This window comes from Curcuma longa, chromosome 11, assembly GCF_044706935.1.
Source record: "Curcuma longa cultivar G26 ecotype Majalengka, Jawa Barat chromosome 11, ITB_CL_G26_1.1, whole genome shotgun sequence".
Lineage (NCBI taxonomy): Eukaryota > Viridiplantae > Streptophyta > Magnoliopsida > Zingiberales > Zingiberaceae > Curcuma > Curcuma longa.
Window position 1 is genome coordinate 6,060,381 of NC_133871.1, and position 21,087 is coordinate 6,081,467.

The 21,087-nt window shown below is 40.1% G+C and overlaps 3 protein-coding genes, 4 non-coding genes and 1 pseudogene across 7 annotated transcripts; 5 read left to right on the forward strand and 3 right to left on the reverse strand.

Annotated features, from left to right (window-relative positions):
- The first annotated feature begins 481 nt into the window (after window positions 1–481).
- TRNAE-CUC (transfer RNA glutamic acid (anticodon CUC)) lies at window positions 482–554 on the forward strand. Its single transcript has one exon. It is a non-coding gene; the product is annotated as a tRNA-Glu (tRNA).
- Window positions 555–633: 79 nt separating this feature from the next.
- TRNAE-CUC (transfer RNA glutamic acid (anticodon CUC)) lies at window positions 634–706 on the forward strand. Its single transcript has one exon. It is a non-coding gene; the product is annotated as a tRNA-Glu (tRNA).
- A 78-nt stretch (window positions 707–784) lies between these two features.
- Window positions 785–857, forward strand: TRNAE-CUC (transfer RNA glutamic acid (anticodon CUC)). The gene has a single exon. It is a non-coding gene; the product is annotated as a tRNA-Glu (tRNA).
- An 80-nt stretch (window positions 858–937) lies between these two features.
- On the forward strand, window positions 938–1,010 carry TRNAE-CUC (transfer RNA glutamic acid (anticodon CUC)). Its single transcript has one exon. It is a non-coding gene; the product is annotated as a tRNA-Glu (tRNA).
- A 3,644-nt stretch (window positions 1,011–4,654) lies between these two features.
- On the forward strand, window positions 4,655–6,822 carry LOC141837027 (endoglucanase 11-like). Its single transcript, XM_074724510.1, has 5 exons — window positions 4,655–4,903; window positions 5,015–5,227; window positions 5,307–5,507; window positions 5,609–5,863; window positions 6,115–6,822. Exons 1-5 carry the CDS (start codon window positions 4,655–4,657, stop codon window positions 6,820–6,822), a joined length of 1,626 nt encoding a protein of 541 aa, XP_074580611.1.
- A 60-nt stretch (window positions 6,823–6,882) lies between these two features.
- On the reverse strand, window positions 6,883–9,581 carry LOC141838912 (uncharacterized). The gene is made up of 8 exons (XM_074726536.1): window positions 9,338–9,581; window positions 8,839–8,999; window positions 8,578–8,765; window positions 8,219–8,503; window positions 8,090–8,148; window positions 7,970–8,006; window positions 7,812–7,883; window positions 6,883–7,743 (listed from the first exon to the last, which is right to left on the reverse strand). Exons 1-8 carry the CDS (start codon window positions 9,510–9,512, stop codon window positions 7,002–7,004), a joined length of 1,719 nt encoding a protein of 572 aa, XP_074582637.1. The 5' UTR covers window positions 9,513–9,581; the 3' UTR covers window positions 6,883–7,001.
- A 258-nt stretch (window positions 9,582–9,839) lies between these two features.
- LOC141838913 (putative methyltransferase At2g41040, chloroplastic) lies at window positions 9,840–14,173 on the reverse strand. The gene is made up of 8 exons (XM_074726537.1): window positions 13,974–14,173; window positions 13,135–13,235; window positions 12,915–13,055; window positions 11,925–12,006; window positions 11,597–11,790; window positions 10,770–10,881; window positions 10,350–10,463; window positions 9,840–10,278 (listed from the first exon to the last, which is right to left on the reverse strand). Exons 1-8 carry the CDS (start codon window positions 14,148–14,150, stop codon window positions 10,141–10,143), a joined length of 1,059 nt encoding a protein of 352 aa, XP_074582638.1. The 5' UTR covers window positions 14,151–14,173; the 3' UTR covers window positions 9,840–10,140.
- A 597-nt stretch (window positions 14,174–14,770) lies between these two features.
- LOC141841750 (uncharacterized) lies at window positions 14,771–17,033 on the reverse strand (annotated as a pseudogene).
- Window positions 17,034–21,087: the final 4,054 nt, after the last annotated feature.

A 21,087-nucleotide genomic window follows, 5' to 3' on the forward strand; every position in this document is an offset into this window, starting at 1 on the left:
ATCAACAAAAGATTTGAAGTCCAAGATTTTTGTGCACAACTACTGGAGTTTCTCAGAGTCAGTCAATCCCTGCTATAAATCATGCTTCGAAGCATTTGAAATGACTTAAACCAGCTAAAAACACCATGGAGATTGAAAAGGCTTCTTGGCAAAATCCTACAAATATTGAATCTTTGAAAAGTGAAGCCGTGAGTTTAATTACATGAGATACAAGTTGTTGCTAGTTAATAAGGAGTGCGAAGTATCTGACCACATCTCTTGCACATCAAATCTAAAATGGAGTTCAAATCTTCAAAGCAGAATACTACTGAGTGTTCATGAAATACTGCTGTACAATGGAAAGGGAAAACGTAGATCAGATAAGAAAGGCTGCTTTAATTGAAATGTGATTTCTAATCAATGGTAGAACTTCTACTCGCATGGATCACGTAAGACTCAACTTCTATTTCAATTAATCAACATCATCAATTCGGTTGGCTAATCCGTTGTAGTCTAGTTGGTTAGGATATTCGGCTCTCACCCGAAAGACCCGGGTTCGAGTCCCGGCAACGGAAATACTTTTTGGTTCGTGAGTCATCACGTAAGACTTAACATTAACTCCAATTTTAAAATACCATCACTTTTGTTCATTGATCCGTTGTAGTCTAGTTGGTTAGGATATTCGGCTCTCACCCGAAAGACCCGGGTTCGAGTCCCGGCAACGGAAATCCTTTTTGGTCCGTGAGTATCACGTAAGACTCAACATTATCTCTAATTTATGAACACCATCACTTTAGTTCAACAATCCGTTGTAGTCTAGTTGGTTAGGATATTCGGCTCTCACCCGAAAGACCCGGGTTCGAGTCCCGGCAACGGAAAAATTCTTTTTGGTCCGTGAACATCACGTAAGACTCAATATTATCTTCAATTTATTGACACCACCATCTTTGTTCAACAATCCGTTGTAGTCTAGTTGGTCAGGATATTCGGCTCTCACCCGAAAGACCCGGGTTCGAGTCCCGGCAACGGAAATCCTATTTTTGGTCGGTATGCTGTGAGCATCTAAAAGCTAAATCCTTAAAGGCAAAAAATTACAATGTGCCCAGCGTATCATAATTACCTTGTCATTTAACGCAGTCAGGGCCGTTATGTTAGGCATTAGCATCAAATATAAAATATATATTTTTATTATTATTTTTTTTAAACTAAACATTAAATCTTAAAATCTAAATTTTAAGAAAAAATTACAACAAAAAAAATTACAATGCTCACAGACATATCAAAATAATATATATATATATATATATATAAATAAAATATAATTATTAATTTATTTTAGAACCTTATAAATTTAGCTGATAAATATTTAAATTAATCAAATTAAATTTAGTTGGTAATTTTTATTTTTTTTATTGGTCAAAACAAGGGCCTATTTTTTTAAAAAAACATTTTTGCGAGATTTAGTGAATGAAGACCGAATTATGAGAGTCGATGTTTCTTTTAAGAGAGTAGAATCAAAGTATAGTATTGAATAAGTTGGTGTAACTGTTGAGTTCTATAATAGCGAACTCAATGGAATCAGTTATAGTGATCTTGTTACTGTAAAAAAATATACTAGACGTGCCCAATTAGGTGAAATTTTTGAATTAGATCGGACTACTTTAAAATTTGATGGTATTTTTCATAGCAATCTAAGGGATTGGTTCACTTTTGGTCATGCTACATTTGCTTTGCTCTTTTTTTTTAAACACATTTGGCATAATGCTAAAACCTTGTTCAGAGATGTTTTTGTTGGTATTGATCCAGATTTGGATGCTCAAGTGGAATTTGAAGTATTGAAAAAAAATAAGAGATTCAACTATAAAGAGACAAGTAGTCGATATAAGATTGCTCTGATATCTTTTGCCTATATTTAATTGATAATTTTTAATTTATTATAGGTCAAAATTAAATTTGGTGGATATTTTTTACATTTTTATTATTGATAATTTATAATTTTTGATGGATCATAGTTAGATTTGAACAAAATTTTTTTTTTTATGATCAAAATTAGATTTGATTGATAATATTTAATTTTTTACTAGATAAAATTAGATTTGGTAGATAGTTTGCTTTTTTTATTACCAAATTTAGATTAGATTGATAATTTATATTTAATTTTTTATTACCAAATTTAGATTTGATTGATAATTTATATTTTTTTTATCAATAATTGATTAATAATTTTTAATTTTTCATCAATTAAAGTTTGATTAATAATTTTTAATTTTTTATTGTTGAGTTTGATTTATTATTGTTAAGTTTGTTTAATAAATTAACAATATTTATTAGATTTGATTGATAATTTATAATTTTTTCTAATTAAAATTTAATTAATAATTTTTTATTTTTATGATAAAGTTTGATTTATTATTCAAAATCAAGTTTGTCTAATAAATTAAATATATAGATTTATTAGTTATATTTATTAATAATTGAGATTTTAATAATATTTTAAAAAAAATTAAAAACACGTTTAATATTATTTCTCTCTAAATTTTATTTTTATTTTTATTTTTTTGTTTTGTCGTCATTTTTATATTGTTATTATTGTGCCCTTGCTTCTCCTAGGAGTATTTGTCACATTTTTTTATACAAATTATTTTAGAAAAATACTTATTAAATATTTTTGAATAGATAAATTTGATTGATAATATTGACTAAATTTTGTTGATTAAAAATATTTATTAGGTAAATATATTATTTTTTAAATAAATTACATTTGAAAGTTTGAGATTTTTTTTCAATTTTACTGTGTGCAGAGAGCACCAAATAATCAAATTTATATTTTAATAATGATAAAAGGTTAAAGTTAAAATTATGTTGTGTACTGATGTAATAATCTAAATGTGTAGATAGCATAAAAAAGTTCTAATTGGAGGCTATGCAACACAAGTTTTAGTTGGAGACGAGGTAAGACAAGTTATAATTGGAAGCTAGGCAAGAAGTCCTAGTCAATGGGATTAGGCAAGGAAGTCTTGACAGATCGAAGACCCCAGACGAGAAGTCTAGGTGAGTCAATAGACTAGATGTCTAGCATATTAATGGGTTAGTAAGGATCAGACATTAAAAGGAAGCTCTAGGGGTTAGACAATTGGATGTCGAGTAGGAATTTCAAATAGGTCTGGAGGACCAGATGTTTGATAGACATGTAAACTCTATTGAGAAGAATAAGTGAGGATGTATTCTCTTAAAGGGAACAGTAGGTATTGGTTTGACTTATGATTTCACTGAAAATCTAAAGTCAAGACCAGACAATTATAAAACCATCTAAACTTAAATTCTTGCATTATACTTGTATTATTCTAACTCTATGATGTAGGAAAGTGAGCTTAAAGAACATCAAAAAAAAATAGATTCTAGACACCCCTATTGGATTCATGTACTGCTCAAATGGTTTGGGCGCTCGGATCTGATAAGGGCACCCGGATAGGATTTCTTTTGGGCAGTAAGGCAAATGAGATGGCAAGCCCCAATTAGCTAAGACACCTCAGCTTCCAAACGCCTAGAAAAGGATAAGACACGACGAAGCAAAGTCTGATCCAACAATCACCATGTCAGCCTCCAAGCCTCCAGAGATGCTAAGTTAGCGATTATAGCGGATCATATAGCCCACGATGAGGGCGCCCGAAAGGGGATCCAAGCGCCCGAATTGCTCCATAAAAGCACCCATGAACAGAGCCTTCAAAATGACTTTCACGATGATTCTGTAATTGCTGTTCACATGTTCTACGCTTCAAAACACTACTGCGACGTCAAGACACTACACTGACATCGTACTCAACCCCTTCAATCATTGTCAGTAACTAATAGTATAATTTTTTAAAAATGGTAAACATGTTACTGGTTCTTTTTTTTTTAAAAGAGATTCTTTCATAATTATTATGAGAAAAGAATCCTTTAGTATATTGCCTATCGAAAATAGTCAAAGACTGCATACCTTAAAGTAGCAGTCAAAGATTATGAATTAAGTAAAAAAGAAATGTGTTTTTTTTGTTTATACTCTAGTTTTCTATTCTCCGTTGCGTATTCAAAATAATAATAAATTAAAAAATGATGTATATTTTTCATCGTCATCCCCTCTAGCGCTCTAAATAATCTTATGAGGAGGTGAAACTTAATACAAAATGCGACTATGTGACGTAATTTTATATAAAAATAATAATCTTTTATAATGCACCGATCTATTTTTTAAAAAATTTATTAATAAAATAAATATTTTAAATGATATTTTATATAAAATTATTTTAAAATTTTAATTTTAAATTAAAACAATTATTTAGAGCTAAATAACTTTTAGGCCAAGATCCTTAAAAAAAAAGTAGTGAGATGGCCTCTGCGTGCAGCGGGCTAAATTTGGCAAGAACTCGAGGCGGCGTGCGCCATTTCTGCGTACAGCGCACCAACCTGAGTGAGAGCGAACAGGGGGAATTAATATGTGGAATAATGGAAATACGCAATTCCAGAGATTTGGTGAGGAGGGTGCTTCCAAGGAATGCCTCTCTCTTCCTGTTCCTATTGCATCTTTCTTTATGATTGCGAACATATATAAATAATAGTCGCATCGATCCTCTGTTTTCTTCCGTCTTCCTACTCTGTTTTGCTCTGATCTTCCTCGCCTGTTCAGGTTTCCGCAATGGTTACGAGATCGATAGAAGGAAATGCAGCAAAAGGCGAGATTTTTGCCCTAATTCTCGTGCCATTTGCTCTTATTATGCTTAATGCGGTAGTTTCGACCGCTTCCGGTGCTTCGGCGTTCGACTACGGCGTGGCCCTGTCGAAGAGCCTCCTCTACTTCGAGGCGCAGCGCTCCGGCCACCTCCCTCATAGCCAGCGCGTCACCTGGCGTGGCCACTCCGGCCTCCTCGACGGCATCGAGCAAGGAGTGCGTGCCTCTCCTCCTCCTCTGTTGACTTCCGGTCATGGAGCGCAACGCGCTCTGCGTGATTAATTAATGTTGATTTCGGTTCCTCACCTCGGCGCTTGCGTGGTACAGGTCGATTTGGTCGGAGGGTACTACGACGCCGGCGACAACGTCAAGTTCGGCCTGCCCATGGCCTTCACCATCACCATGCTGTCGTGGAGCGTCGTCGAGTACGGCGGCGCGATGGCGGCGGCCGGCGAGTTGGAGCACGCCATGGAGGCGATCAAGTGGGGCACGGATTACTTCATCAAGTCCCACACTCACCCCAACGTCCTCTGGGTTCAGGTATGCAGTTTTCTGTGTCTCTCTCTCTCTAGTCGATCTGCCTTCGAATTCAGATTCAATTCTTGAATCGGACGATCAGGTCGGAGATGGAGACACGGATCACTACTGCTGGCAGAGGCCCGAAGACATGACCACGTCCCGGCAGGCCTTCAAGGTCGACGAGGAGAACCCCGGATCGGAGGTAGCGGCGGAGACGGCAGCAGCCATGGCGGCAGCCGCGATCGTCTTCAAGCAGAGCAATCCGCATTACTCTCGCCTCCTTCTCCATCACGCTCAACAGGTAACCAAATAACCAATCAATCAATCCGCACCGCTAGCTTTCGATCGATCTCCCATTGCACCGACTAATCCTCCATGGATCAAAAAACAAAAAAATTGCAGCTTTTTGAGTTCGGGGACAAGTACAGGGGGAGGTACCATGAGAGCGTGGCCGAGGCGGCGGGCTACTACCCGTCGACGAGCGGGTACGGGGACGAGCTGCTGTGGGCGGCGCTGTGGTTGCACCGGGCGACGGGGAGGGCGGAGTACTTGGACTACGTGGTGGAGAAGGCGTACGAGTTGGGCGGCGCCGCCTGGGCCGTCGCCGAGTTTAGCTGGGACATCAAATACGCCGGCGTCCAAGTTCTTGCTTCCAAGGTACATCCATCGTTCACGATGCACTAGACTTCACTTCATTCGCATGCAAAGTTCACAACGTACGATAGATACCTCACTTAATTTGCATGCGACTCCCTAATTAATTCAATTTATCAGTTTTGTGGTTCTGATAAATCAAATTCAACCAAATTCAAATAAATAGATTGTAATGAAACTTTTAATTAAACTCTGAACCCTTGCAAAATGAGAAAGATCAGGAGGTAAAGTGAAATTGTGTGCTTCATGAGCAGCTGCTAATGGAGGAAGGGAGGCGCGAGCTGCGGTTCCAGGGGAAGGAGAAGAGCACGCTGGAGCAGTACAAATCCAAGGCCGACCACTTCCTCTGCGCCTGCCTAGCCATGAACTCGGATGACTCCGGCAGCAACGTCGCCCGCACCCCCGGCGGCCTCCTCTTCATCCGCCGCTGGAACAACCTGCAGTACGCGGCCGGCGCCGCCTTCCTGCTGGCCGTCGCCTCCGACGGCCTAGCCGCCTCCGGGGGCCGGGGCCTGCTCTGCCCTCGAGGGCCGGTGGGCCCGCGAGACATGATGGTCCTGGCGAGGGGCCAGGCCGACTACATCCTCGGCGACAACCCGATGGGGCTCAGCTACTTGGTGGGTTTCGGGCCCAGGTTTCCGAGGAGGGTGCACCACCGAGCGGCGTCGACGGCGCCGTACAAGGAGGAGAAGGGCTTCATCGGGTGCGCGCAAGGGTACGACGCGTGGTTCGGGCGGCGGGCGCCCAACCCGAACGTGGTGGAGGGGGCGATCGTGGGCGGCCCGGACAGCGGCGACGCGTTCGAGGACCGGAGGGGGAACTACATGCAGACGGAGGCGTGCACGTACAACACGGCGCCCATGGTGGGGGTCTTCGCCAGGCTGCGTAATGAGACGACGGAATCGAGGAGGAAGCGGGCGAACGAGGGGAGGAAATTTCAATCTTTGATGGATTTTTTTTAATAGAATTTTTGTTCTGTGATCAATCTCTTGTGATCGCTCGCTGGATCTCCAGTGTAGTAGTTATTGAAAGAAAAAATCCCTGTCAAAATTTGTTTACATGCAGCAAGAAGAACACAAACTTCACAGATTTCAGAGCAGCGTATACAAATCAACACCATTAACATAATCAGGTGTACAAACTATTTATCTTCTTGACGACTTTGTAACAAGTTCTTCCTCTGTAACTCCAATTGTTCTCGCTGCGATCGAGCAGCGACCTTATTCTCAAACGTGCGCCGCCACCTCGACCGCGCCAGGACCATCCACACCACCAGCGCCGCCATGACGGCGGCAGACGCCACCGCTAACCCTTCGTAGACCCGCTTGCTGTACCGGGCCAAACCCGGGCAATTCCCGACGCTTATCGACCTAAACGCCGCCCGCACGAAGCTACAGTCCGCCAGACCAACAAGGAACGCCCCGTACATGTAAAGCCCAGAGCCCACCTCTGTCGCTGACGTCATCTGGCGGTACATCGCCGGCGTCAGCCGGCCGACGGTCCAGCATGCGTCCGACCCGTTGGCTGTCCTGACTCGGCACACGTAGTTGGACCAGACGCGCGCCGCGTCGTCGAAGCCGAGTTCTCCGGCGAGGCAGGTCCGGTTGGTGAGGTCAGGGTTGAAGGGGTTGCAGAGGAGGGGAACCAACGGGCCGGACTGGTTGTAGTAGAGGGGCCGGAAGTTGGGAGGGTAGTTAACGTTGGAGACGTTGACTATGACGCGGTTGACCACGTCGACAAGCTCGAAGGTGACTTGCTTGCTCTGGTTGAGGGAGGCGCCGGCGGTGGCCTCGTCGACGCAGGGGAGGATGTCGTCCATGGCGGAATGCTCCTGTGGACGCACCGCCCACTCGTCCATGGCCAAACAAGTATCAGAGATTGCACTGTAATCATAAATTGGACAAATTTAGCAACTTTTTTAGGTGAAAATGTTAAGTATAATCGGACTGACTTGTGGAAGAGGAGAAAGAGGCCACTCAAAAAAAATGTTGCTGCCACAAGCAGCCATCCAACTATCACTAATCTGCAAATACTCGAAGAAAAAGTCAGTAATCAAGATATTGTTCTGGAAAAAATCGTTGGAAAAGCTCGATTAATCATAATACTTACGTATACACAAGAGACTTCATTCCAAGTATTGAAAATGCTGCAACAAAACAAAAAAAAAAATCATACTTTTTATTATTATTCAGGCTGTAGAACTTGATCTTGAAGTTAATGGATTCTCACTTAATCCAAGAACAGCCAAGAGAAGCAGAGCAGCCACAGTTACGATCAGTATAACACGCCTGCAAAATTGAACACGAAGATTGAATGACTGCAATGAGATTGAAAATACTTCTGAACAGCAGCACGTACACTTTGTCTAGATAGTTTCTGATCTTGTTTGTATTATCGGATGTCTTGGAAGAAACTTGATCCGCTGCTCGATGGACTCTCCGAACGACCGAATCTATTCTGGCTTTCTGATCCGAAGAGAGAGAGGCTTGGCCAACCCCAACGTTCTCGGCTTTCATCAAGCCACTGGAGAAGTTTCTGAGGTTGGAGACGGTGGTGTCGGACTGCCCCTCGATGAAATCCAAAGTTTTGGATGTGCTGCTGTGGAAGTTTCTCTGGCCGTCGAACAAAATGGCGCACCCAATTCTGGATGCAAACCGAGTCAAGATCGATTTTTGATGAGTTAAATTGTCGAACCGATGAAAAGGATTCGAGCTTACACGGTGAGAACTGTGAAAAGGATGAGGAGAATGAAGGAGAGTGCATGAGTTGTGCGGGAGTAGAAAGAGTGGCGGCTCTGTTTTGGGAAGCAGCAGTAGCAGCAGCAGATGAAGGCCAAGGCCAGGCCGAAGACAAGGAACCAAATGAAGCCGATGGAAAACAGGGGAGCAGCAGAGAATCCAACCGACTGCAATCGAAAGTTTGTAAGAGATTGAGAAGATGTTGGAAGAAAGAAATTGTTGATGTTCCAGGAGACTCACGGCTAAGTAGTGGTGATTGCTGATGTTCCAGCCATCGGTGTAGAATCTGAATCCATTCAGGGGATCTCTTCTGTGAGTCCGCTCTGCAGCCAAAATGAAGGACTTGTTCTGTTCTAAAGTCGATCTCTTTGGTGTGATGATCAAGAGATTTGCTGCAGTTTCTGTAAGAAAAATATTAAATGCCAACGAAAAAAAAGCCATCTATTTATTTCAATCCATTAAACATCTCCAAATCTTTTGTCTTTCCTGTTTTTCTTTTAAATGCTGTGATATAATTGCAGTTACATATAATAAATAAAGATCCCGTAAATTGATAAATCAAAAGAAAAAAAACTTCCAAGATCAATTCATGGAAACAAGATGAACAAAACTAAGAAAAAGTAGCCTTTTTCTACCAAAACATCTTCCCGTTTGAAGAAACTGGGCAAAGAAGTCTTCTTTGTATGAAGAAACTTTCTTTCTCCACTTTCAAGAATCAAAAAGAGATAAAATTTTGTACCTGAAGTAGGTGTTTCTCGAAGTGCAGGAAGAGCAGAGCAGACAGAAAAAATGGTGGCGATCACCAAAATGTTCAGCGTTCTGCGCAACGCCACCATGTCTTCAATCCAGAGGCCTGAGAAGGAGAAATAAGTTAATGAAGTTAAAGAGGGCAAGAAGATGGAGAAACAGATCATGGCAGGGAGTTACCTGTTGGGTTGACTCTTTCACATCTCCATTCAAAAATTAAATAAAGTTGAGGATCAAAAATTGAGATTTATCCACTTGGTGAATGGAGAATAGACGTTACTGATCAAATTCTAAATTAAACCTGAAAATAAATATACGGAAAGTGGTGGATCTCATCACAATTCCACCTGTCTCAATCTGAAATCACCACGCCATTCAAAACAGCCTAAACTATAGGGAAGAAGATATACAGTGAAATATTTTTTTAAGCAATAACGTTAGAGGAGAGCATGATATGTATTTTTTATGTCAGGCATTGCATAGAAAAGATGGTATTAAAAAAGTGTGGCAATCCTACAGATCATTTCCAATTAGCACATGCCCAAGAAAGCCAATTCCCAGAAGAAGAAAAAAAAATAATACAGATGAATTATACAAACACGGTTCCAAGTCATGAAAAACTATTCTTACATAGTTACAAAGTATGAAATGGATGAATAGTATATCTATTGGTGTTATAACATGTGTATGTGGCTTTGTATAGATTATATGGCTGCGTGATATGATTCTAATGCTAAATGCAACATAAAGTTTGCTGCTGCTGCTGTTTGGCTGAACCAGTGCATTACCATTGCATTACGGTTTCTGTGCAGAAAAGATGATAAAAGCTCGTCTTACTGTGCTTGAGTAATTAACAAGGCCGCAAGATTTGCACAAGTCTTCGATTTCTTTTTCAGTGAAATAGGTATAGCTGTTGGTCTCTTGCATAAAAAACTGGAAGATTGTTGAAAAATTAGCTAGATTTCTAGGCAAAGCAACAAGAATAAGAGATGGTTTGAGTGTACCTGTCTTAGTGGCCGCAATGCCGTGAAAGGCAACGGTGTATTTACTGGAGATGATAAAAAGGTCGTTCCGACAAAAACACCACCACTTCTTAGTGCCCGGCTTATTTCAGCAACCTGGTAGGCAGATGAACAAGATTAAATCTCAAAGTTGTTTGAGAAACAGAGCTAAAACAAGAAGTATCCATTGAATTGCAAAATCTACATCAATTATGATGATTGCCAAAGATATTTAAAACATTTTGGAAATTGTATGAACAGAGAAGAAGTCGCGATAAAAAACCTCATTCAAATTCAGAATGCCATATGTTTGGGACATTCAACATAATCTGCATGACTTCCCTAATTTTATTTCATCAAAATTGGGTAGATTTGAACTGACATATGATAAACTACTAGACATACAGACAAATTGATGATTACCGCATTGGAAGGAGAAGGCCAGCAATGCAATGCAGCACCAGCATGAACGGCATCAACAGAACCAGATGCAAAAGGAAGCCTCGACACATCTGCTCTTACAAGAGCAAGGTTCCTGAAAATGTGCTTAACATTTGCTGCATCAGAGGCAAGCATGTGTGATGTGTATCCCTCAATATTTTTGTGCTAATCTCAAAGCAAAGCAGGAAAAACATGTTTTTTAGAAACACAACTAATAAACTGTCTTTCAAGTCAGTATTACTTATCTGTGGAAAAGAAAAAGCTATGAACTATTAAATAACATATAATAACCACAGAATGGTAGCACCATCCTAAAAATTTGGAGTTGCAGCACCAACTGACAATTCCTAATTCCAATTTTAATTTATTTCATCAAGAACATCTTGTACACAGCGGAAAAAAAATTGTAAAGGATTTTGGTATAAATTATGTAATTCAACCAAAAACAACAGCAGAAATTTGATTGCTAGAAGAGTCATTTTAACTTCACAGCACTTGGATGATGAAGGAGCAAGCAATGTTATTTGGGAGCATGGCATGAGGCAGATATTTCATTCATTTCTTGGTCTACTCTTCAGGCCTAACTATATGTGAATGGATGTCAAATTTGAAAATTTTGGCCATGGAGCTAATGTATAGGCGGTTAACAGTTATCTAGTAGAGAATAGATGACCCCGTACAATATTGATTCAAATAGAAAGCTTGCACTTGTGGATTGACAAGAAGTAAAAGTTATTACTTGAAAATTTGAGCCGTGTTAGTAAAGTTTTGGATGAAAACATTATGCTATACATGAGGAAAATGCTTACGTTGTCAAAAGTGTATCATCTTGTTTAATGAACTCATAGCATTGGCGAAGCATATTCTCAGAAAAATCCAGTGCAACTACAGCCGAATAAGAACCAGATTTTGCAAACTTCCTCGAAAACAAGCCACTGCCGCAACTAACATCAACGAGCAGACCACCTTTGACAGGCTTGAAGTATTCTTGAGCCATGTTGAACTGCCAAGCCAATCAGACAACAATAATTTGGCAGTGAGAAGATTTAACTTTTTAAATATAGTTTTGAAACATGATCAAAGAGAAGGGGACCAACAAGATGAATGTTCTTTCATAGTACAAGGTGAATAATTTACCTCTTCATCAGGACCTGGAAACCCACTTCGATTGAAGTTCTGACGCCATCCTCTTTCATAGAGAAATGAAACAAGAGGGCTCCTAAGGATACAAAACAAGATGGTAGATATAGCATGATCAAACTGAAAAGTAGATCTCTCACAAAGATGTGATATAAAGAAGAAAAAGAAGAGGGCGAAGGATAGCTTAATGGAAAAGAGTCGCCTCCGCTTGCGAGAAGAAAACCATACCTTTGACCTATCCTCTTTGGGACCTATATAGCTATCAAGAAAGCATCTCTACGTCAACTACCATGCCTTCTCTAGTCCTCATTGTGATCCTCAATAAGAGGGCCATATCCGACATCTGTTAAGGGTCTCTCCAATTGCAAAACACCACCTATTTATCGGTCAGTGATTAGGAGACCAGATTCAACATCTGTTCTTATGCAAGACGGCGATTGGTGATTAGGAGATAAGATTCTATCGGCCTCTTCACTCATGATATGTCAGGTGTCTGTTAGTAGGCGATTATGGCACTAACTTCCCCTGGCTCTAAAACTACAGCTCCACGCAGGTTATCGGGCGTGGGGGCCGAATATTTAAGACTCAAGCTTCAAGCATAGTGCTCAGGCGTCGAGGCTGGTACTCGGGCATAAGGCTGGTGCTCGAGTTTCGATTTTGGTGTTCAAGCATCACTCGGCTTTGAATATGGTGTTCGAGCCTTGAACATGGTGCTCGGGCGTCAAATCTGGTGTTTGGGTTTCGATTATGATGCTTGAGCATCAACCCTAGTGCTCGGGCATCGAATCTAATGTTTGGGATTTGAACATGATGCTCGAGTGTCGATTTTGGTGCTCGGGCATCGAATTTGATGCTCGGGCCTCGAGCTTGGCTGGTCAAGGAACCAACACAGCCCATCAAGGAACATCCCGAGTACCATCAGATAAAATTCAATCATATATATATAATTAATTCAATACATCATCGGAGATTTAGAAATTGTGTTACCTAAATAACTCAGTTCTAGCAGGCTTGAACTCACTGTACTCAGTTGTCCCTGAAGTGACAGTTAGATCCAAGTAGACATCTTTGCTACTGAATGATTTGTTACATATTGGGCACTTGAAACCAGACCTGTATATCGAAGGGCTGCAGTACAAGAACAAAAGTTTAATATACCAAGTAACCACTGATGTGCCCAACTCAAAAGACATCAAATCCTTCATACAGGTTAAAACCTGAAGGTCCTTTTCTTATCAAAGGCTCGTAGCAAATTGGGCAGGAAAGCAATGGAATGTCCCTCGAGTCATCTTGCTGAGCTTTGGTTTCCTGAAAGGATTCACTTTCAGGAAATACACCCAACATTGTGTGAAAGTGCAAATAAAGCATAAAAATTATCATGAGATGCCACCATATAAAAGAAAGGTATCACTTTTGCAGGAAAAAGGTTTTGTTTCATTGAACAGATAGGCTACCTAACGTATTTGCCGCATTCATTAGAAACCTAAAAAAACAAGATAAAGTGTGTACGTTTAATATGGTTGACTCTTTAGCGGAAACAGGAATAGCTATAGGTTAGCTTGAGAAGTAATTTGCCAAATGAACTACGAAACATCAAAATGGCCGTCCCTTCCATGTGAGTATTTCAATCTATTCTAAATTGGAGAGAAAAAACAAATTCCTTGGTTCGAACTTCCAGTGCCTTCGGCCATTTAACAGCCAATCCTAAAATCATTTTTCCTAATACTCATTATATACAATAGAAAGAACAGATGCTTCTTTAAATCTTCTCTTTCAGACCACATAACACAGTCGCCATTCCTAGCTCTTCTATTTATTTACTTCACAAAGACCCGACACATAAAATGATAAATGGACGAATTAACATAATTCTCATAAATTTAAACAAGGTTAATTTTCTACCATAAAGTCTTTTCTGAATCACGCCCAGCGATCTCAGTCGGAAATATTGCAAAAAACAAAAAACAAAAAACACGATTTGAGGATGAATAAGAAGCTTATTGATCACAGGGAAAGTTTCAATTTAGGTATCGAGAAGAAGCTCACCGGCTCAACGGAGACCGAGACCGAGGCGGACACCCGGAGCCATCGGGAAGAGCCAGTGCTGAGGAACGAGGGGCGGTGAGGTAGCCGGAGAGTGAGCGTATGACCGTGAAAGCCTCGCGAGCTGGAGGGGCCGAATCGGGAGGAAGGGCAGAGTACTGGGGAAGAAGCGGCAGCCATGCCTCACTCGACCTTGTTTGGTGGACAATTATGAGCCGACGAGTGCTTTGTTCCTTCTCTCAATCATAATAAGATTTTTTTTTTAGAAATAAATTTTAAAAAATGAATTAGAAAGCAGTTGTCAAATTATGATTTATGGAAAGAAATGAATTAGAAAGCAGGGAGAAATCAATATTCGTATTCATGAGTTTATTTATGTATAAATCATATTTTAAATTTATTTAATAAATAAATTAAGAAGAAAATCTTCTATTTTAAAAATTATTAAGTAAAGTTCGAACATTTAATTATAAAAACAAAATATATAACCGAGTAGAGCATTTTGTTATATGTTAAAGAGAATTTATTTATAATTTTTTAATTTATCTTTTCACGTTTGTAGCCTCATGTGAAGGCGATCATATAGAGTAAGATTCACTGATAAATTTCATCTTTTACGAAAAGGATGTCTAACAGCCAATTGAATCATCATTGCAAAGGATTTTTAAAATACTACACATAGTCTCTTTACTTTGTTAATAGATAAATTTTCCGCTTACAATGTTTATTTTATTACGGCAGAAATTGTTCCATCTGAGTACTAACAGAGATACTTCCATCAAGTACTATTATAATTATTTCCCGATCAAACAAGGAGTACAGTGAGGATCGGACTTCTGCCCAAAATCAATACACAAATGTAGGGAAAAAACAGAAGAAATCACTTTTGCAAATCCTAAACGTGATAAATTCTCGGAGTTAATACTGCTAATAATTCATGAGCAAACTACCTTTGCACGGTCATATCTATTGCTTCGGATTTATGGTTAGTAGCCATTCAATGCCTTCTGAAGGGTACTTGTAATGGTTGCAACTTTAATTTCTATTGTTCGGTCAATCAATGAAGTTCTTCTATCTACGCTATGCCTGAGCAAGTTACTCTGGAAAAATCAACAGGCTGGCTGGCGGCAGATCATTGAGATCTGGAAGTTCGAGGAAATCTTTCCTTCCAGGAGTAGATGGAGCAAGAGGTTGGCACACTTCGAGCTGATGCACATCTTCAGCAGTGTGGTTGTTAACAGGTGGTTTCGTCAGCTTCAAGAACGACTGCAAGGACGACGAAGCCAATCAGAACTCAAGCAATGCCCAAATAGTAACCAGCTTAACATGTTATGAGAAAGTATAAGCTACAGGGGATAATGTCGCCATTCCAATTCTTCTTCCCATTCTGGGTTCAGTGTTCCTCCTAGTCTTGAAAAGTATGAAGTTGTGTGGTTCGGGATTAGAAAAAACAAAGAAAGTGCCTGGTACTTGGTCGGCTTGTGAGGCAGAGAGGAAGTCAACTTAAAGAAAAAAAAAATTGAAAATGATGACTCCCAACACAATTCTAGAGGAAGAGAACATGAGAGAGCAGGGACCTTTAATTTGCTGTTGTCCACTCTCATCTCCTCCAATGCTTTGCGCCATTTTCCAATCTCCTGCATAGTTTTGGACAAAAAGGGATACGGTAAGCAACCTTTGACAAAGAATAGAAACAGAGAAAAATAAGCAACCTCGAGAAGCTTCGTATTCTCTTCCAGCAATGACATTCGCATGGCCTGCAGCTCCACTTTCGTCTGCCGTCAAACCAAAACGACAGATTTACAGTCAACAAAGTCCCGACGAGCAGAGGATTGAAAGATTTCGATAGTTTACCACTTTTTTGGATGATGGCCGCCGAACGACGCGCGAAACCGTCGGTGCCCGTGGGTTCGTGGCCGCCACCGTCACGACCTGCAGGAAAACCGGAGTGATGGGAAATGCCACCTAAAGGCCGGAGCGTTAGAACGGATCAGAGAGACATGCCGCAACTTTGCCCACGCAGAAGGCAGAAAGATAATAGATTTTTTTTTAAAAAAAATGTTTTCGATCCCTTGGACGGGTAGATGCATGCTCCCAATCACAAGAGAGGTATAGTTAAGTAATGGCAAGCGAGAATTTATTGTTTTCAGTTTCTTTTCCTTTATTGCAGATCTCGCTGAAAAGGTCTTCTAAATGATACCTTCTTTTGTTATATACCGGTAAACCAACCAAGAAGACGAAAAGGAAGATCGAGAGGAGGAAGCAAGCCCTAGTTTGTCGAAAAACAAAACGCTCCTCCAATCCTTCACGGAAATATATTAAGATCAATCTTCAATTCCAATTGTTGTTTGGTCCAAACAGTAAGTACATGAATTGCAATGTCAGTTTCCCGAGAAGAAACAGAGATGTGTTGGGCAAAAAAAAGAAGTTTAAAGGATTGATAGAAAGAAAACTGGTGGCGTTTTTGGATGTCGACGAAGAAAGGGACAAAACGATGTAAAATAACTGCGACGGGACAAGGCTATTTTCGTCAAATCACAAAGCAAAATGTGGGGGAGGCAGCGCAAGAAGTGGGAAGGCGTCATCACCTCGTTGCGGCGTTCCTCCGGCGCAGCGATCGAACCGCCAGTGGATCTCCCAGCCTTCGTCCCCTCCTCGCCGCCGCTTGCCGAAGCGCTGCTGTAGCCCTCGAGAGGCGATTGCGGGCTCGCCCTCCTTCTCTTTCCTTTCCTATTAACCACCTTCGCCTCCACCGCGGCAGTCGCCTCTGTAATCTTCCTCCCCTCCCATGTTAGCGGCGAGATTCGGGGATCCTCATCCACCGCGACCGTTTGGTCCGTTTCCCCCACTCCAAGGACCCCATCGCGGCGGGCGGCGCGGAGGTGGACGGCCTCTCGCCGTCGTCAGCCTCCGGGCTCCGGCCTCGAAAACTGATGAGGATGGCCGCCACCAGATCGGAATTATGGTATGCCTCGCGAGCCCAGTCGGAGTCGTCGCCTGACGTCTCGGCGGCGGCCATGGGAGATCGGAGGAACCAACGCCAACCCTAGAGGAGGCGAAGCGTGAGAGAGAGAGAGAGAGAGAGGTACGTCGGGGAGGTGGCGGTGTCGGTTGGGCGGATGGGGAAGACTGAAAAAAATAAAAAGAGAAGGAATGGATTATCGTTATTTACAATAAATAAAAAATAAAATAAATAGTGTTGTGGAATAAAGGAAAGGGCATGATGGTAATTAAACGAATCGAGGCCAGGCTTGCATCGTGCTGGTTGAAGTTGACCTACATTGACAAGTGATGATGTGGCATGCTTCTCAATATTTATATTTTTAAAAAATAATAATAATAATAACATTATTTATTATTTATATTTATTTTAAAAATACGCTAAGCTAAACGGATAACAATCATCCTGAGAAATTTTCAACAATATATTATTTTATTTTAATTGAGTTTCGATTTCTATTTTGTGGTGTTCACTTTGATTTGGTCTCGATTAATTTATTTTTCTCGATGCTATTTTTTAAAAAATTTCATATAAATATTTTTAGACTGTTTAAAAATATTAGATTTTTCCATGTGTAAATTAAAAACCTATATATCGCAAAAATTCTGTTACGATAGAAATAGAATAATTCAATTTATCCTATTAATTTGATTCAATTAGGAGATTAAATTATAGAAAAAAATTTTACTTTATTTTTTTAGTTTTTCAACATACAGATTTTTTTTTCAATATATTAAAACAACTTAATTGAATATGATCATACATAAGCATTATATCAAGTACTGCATGCTTGGAAGTTTCTTGTCTTCCAAAGAAAAATTGGAAGAGAAAATGAAATGATAAAAAAGAAACAACTAGAGAGAATGAGAGGCCTCCCTTGCAATCAATAGCCTCCCTTGCAATCAATATTTTATTTTTTTATATGACCAAAATAAGGAGCACTGAGATTGTTGGGTTTTAGGGATCATGAAGCTGTGTTAGTACCTATTGTGAAAAGCTCTGACCAGTATAGACAATGAAAGGGTGCTCTGATTAATAATGGTAAGGGTTTCTCTCTCTCTTTAGTTGGCGTCATGGTTTTCTATATTAAAATATTTTTGAAATTTAAAAAAATATATAAAATCATGATTATATGAAATTTAACGTTGAACTATAACTCAACATATGAATGAAGAAAAGATTAAAGTTATATGATGGATATGAGGAAATATAAGATAAAATAAAAGATAAAAATATAAAGAAAAATTAGGATTGTATCTTAAAAGAAAATTTAAGAAGGCACATTTAAAAAAATTAAGAATATATATATATATATATAATCAATATTATTTTAATTAAGTGATGTGAAATCATGACAAATATATACATGAAATGAAATGAGAAAGATAAAAAAAATATAAAATTTATTTAAATATAATGATGATATAATAAAGGATAAAGTCAATGACATAAAAGGATTCATATTCTACGAAAATTTTTTATTGATCATCAGAATTAATAAATCATGAAGCACTTGTGATAATCCATCCAATTGTTTATCTCAGGATTTTTTTAAAACACACTGCTCATTAAAAGAAAATTACCCTTATAATGTGCCACAATTAATTCTCAAATTTGAGATTCCTAAAATCGATCGAAGAATTTTACTACTGCACCATTGCTCCGAGGAAAATGATCAGAGTTTCCTCGGATCATGTCTTGCTATTACAGTAGATGGCATGCCCCTGTTGCACCTCCACAGATTGCAAAGAAGTTTTGGAAGTGATTGTTGAAAAAATGATGATAAATCTTAATTAGTCTCATTGACTCCTGGGGGTGATCGATCATGCCTCTAAAAGTTTTTTACTGACCATCAAAATAAATCGGAATTGAAAGTGATTGTTGAAGCCTCTACGGACCATGCGCTGTCACTGCCCCAACCTTATCAAAGCCTATGCCCGGGGCAGGCTCGGGCCTACTATCAGAAGTCAGGTCCATCATGAAAGGCTTTGATCAGAAGCCCATAATACTTGGAGGAGAGGATTTAGCATAAAGCCTGGGCTGCAAGTCACGTGGGGCGCTCCTGAGGGTCAACTTGAAGGAGAGACTCGGATGGATGAGCCATGCGAATGGACTCAAAAAGTCGGGTCAGAGGAGGTGACTTGGGACCATCGCAGCTACCGACATTGTTCTCAGCGTCGTCGTCTTTCCCGAATTCGCGAGCAGGCTCCCCGTACTCGTCGCACCTGCTGCGTGGCGCCTGCCGATACGCCCAGGCAACGCCAGCGCACGCGGCCGCTAACCCGACTCGCGAGCGAGGCGGCCCCCTCCATCCCGCGTTTCGACCACGTCGCTCTACGCGCGGGGCACGGCACGCCACGGCACGGGCCGAGCCATCGCCATCTGCGGGCGCGCACGTAGCAGCCCCCAAGCGCCATATCCCGTCGCCCCAACCCGAGTGCCTTTTCTGTTTTTCCCTTTAAATACCCAAAAAATTTAGCAGCACGAAGAAGATAACAACGACATTGTCGCTAATGATCCATTGATTGATCACGAGGGACGCGCACGCACGATCAAGTGCGCGAAAATGCAACGACTGGAGCGGTTGCATGAGCGCACACCGCGTGGTACGACGATCACCCTCGTGAATCCGGTCGTGCCACGCTGTGTGCGTTCGTATGCATCCCGCTCTATGCACACAATTTTACTTCGATACTTCTTCATCGATCTCTACACAATTTTACTTCGATCTTCTTCATCGATCTCTACGCACGCACTAGATCGAGCTTTTCATAAATTCGCCACTCGCAACAAGGTATGCACGTACGTACGTATTTTTGTGTATCTCTAATGCATTCCAAAGAGGAGGAAGTTCAAGCTCCATAGAAGTTGTATGCATGCATGCATGGAGATAGAGGAAATCGCACGTAAGGATCGCTTCTGTAGATATTGTATTAGATTATATATATTTTGCCTGTAAATATATGCTCTCCTGGGGTTTTTTTATGTATATTTTAATAAATTGAATATATATGAATTAATTAGAACAAGTAGTATACGGATTTTAGGGTAAAATTCATACTTTCCAATTTATCATGGTAGCCGATGGAAAATGGGACTGGATCGATCACTCCAAGGATAGTCAATGAGAATGAGGTTATCAAGGTAAAATTCATATTTTTTTTCCTGTGTGTTTCATCGAAATACAATTGATCGCTGTCCTTACGAAGTAGTTTGAAATAAATTAGTTTTTGGGTTTCAAGTTGTAGATATGAAATTTGGCTTTTGCTTTTTGGAGGTTTTGTTTATAATTTCAGGATTTCGAAAGGTTTATAGTGCTTAATCACATAGGGCCCGCAGTGCTACTCAAATTGCCGTTATTAATGTCGTTATTCTTACCGTAACGTTTCGGACGTTTCGTTACGCGCTTCATGTATTTATTGACTGACTGAGGAATAGACCTTATCAATATAGTGGTTGTATTTAGCGGGTACTGTTTCTAATAATTCTTATCAATATAGTGATACCGCTTCAAAAAACTTAAAAGAAAACCCATTATAAAAAATTTATCTAGAAGCTGTGGCAGTTGGCTCCTCACGTTTGCTTTTTGTTGGCCATGGTCGGCCTCTCGATGCTTATGCAGTGGTGCATAGGGTTTTGGAGAAGCGAGGAACAGATTAAGGCGGCGGAGCTGTTCTGGAATTCGTGAAGGGTGTGGTAATGTTGGTGAGTTAGGCATCCTTTATCTCGTTAGAGAAGTTTTTTTTTTACTCGAGATCTTATTGTTGGACAATATTCATACATCACTAGATATGTTTCTCATCAAAAAATTTTGTCAGATAATGTGATAACTTGTTCAACTCGTATTCTGAATGAAATAGTAAATCTTTCTTAAGGATTCAAATATATTTCCTCTTGATTGCAGGGGGACTCTGAACTTTTAAAGAATTAGAGATCTTTTTGATAAATTTAGACTTATTGCAGTATTAGAGACAGTATTACTGTGCGCATCTGTTGTTTCAAATTGCTTGGAATTATGCTTGTGAAAAAGTCATACAAATTTTGTTCTTCGACTGATAAAAGAGGCTATGCCCTGTGAGGATATTTATGATTATTATACTTAGATTTTTTTTTGGA

What these genes read in the sequence shown, in the direction of transcription:
- LOC141837027 (XM_074724510.1), top strand. Translation starts at nt 4,655, where the DNA reads ATGGTTACGAGATCGATAGAAGGAAATGCAGCAAAAGGCGAGATTTTT. An exon ending in TTCTCCATCACGCTCAACAG is followed by an intron (nt 5,508 to 5,608) that starts GTAACCAAATAA and finishes AAAAAATTGCAG; the next exon opens with CTTTTTGAGTTCGGGGACAA. An exon ending in TCCAAGTTCTTGCTTCCAAG is followed by an intron (nt 5,864 to 6,114) that starts GTACATCCATCG and finishes CTTCATGAGCAG; the next exon opens with CTGCTAATGGAGGAAGGGAG.
- LOC141838912 (XM_074726536.1), bottom strand. Translation starts at nt 9,512, where the DNA reads ATGATCTGTTTCTCCATCTTCTTGCCCTCTTTAACTTCATTAACTTAT. An exon ending in CTTTTCACAGTTCTCACCGT is followed by an intron (nt 8,504 to 8,577) that starts GTAAGCTCGAAT and finishes GTTTGCATCCAG; the next exon opens with AATTGGGTGCGCCATTTTGT. An exon ending in ATGAAGTCTCTTGTGTATAC is followed by an intron (nt 7,884 to 7,969) that starts GTAAGTATTATG and finishes GAGTATTTGCAG; the next exon opens with ATTAGTGATAGTTGGATGGC.
- LOC141838913 (XM_074726537.1), bottom strand. Translation starts at nt 14,150, where the DNA reads ATGGCTGCCGCTTCTTCCCCAGTACTCTGCCCTTCCTCCCGATTCGGC. An exon ending in TCTCGGTCTCCGTTGAGCCG is followed by an intron (nt 13,236 to 13,973) that starts GTGAGCTTCTTC and finishes GAATCCTTTCAG; the next exon opens with GAAACCAAAGCTCAGCAAGA. An exon ending in GCTAGAACTGAGTTATTTAG is followed by an intron (nt 12,007 to 12,914) that starts GTAACACAATTT and finishes TTGTATCCTTAG; the next exon opens with GAGCCCTCTTGTTTCATTTC.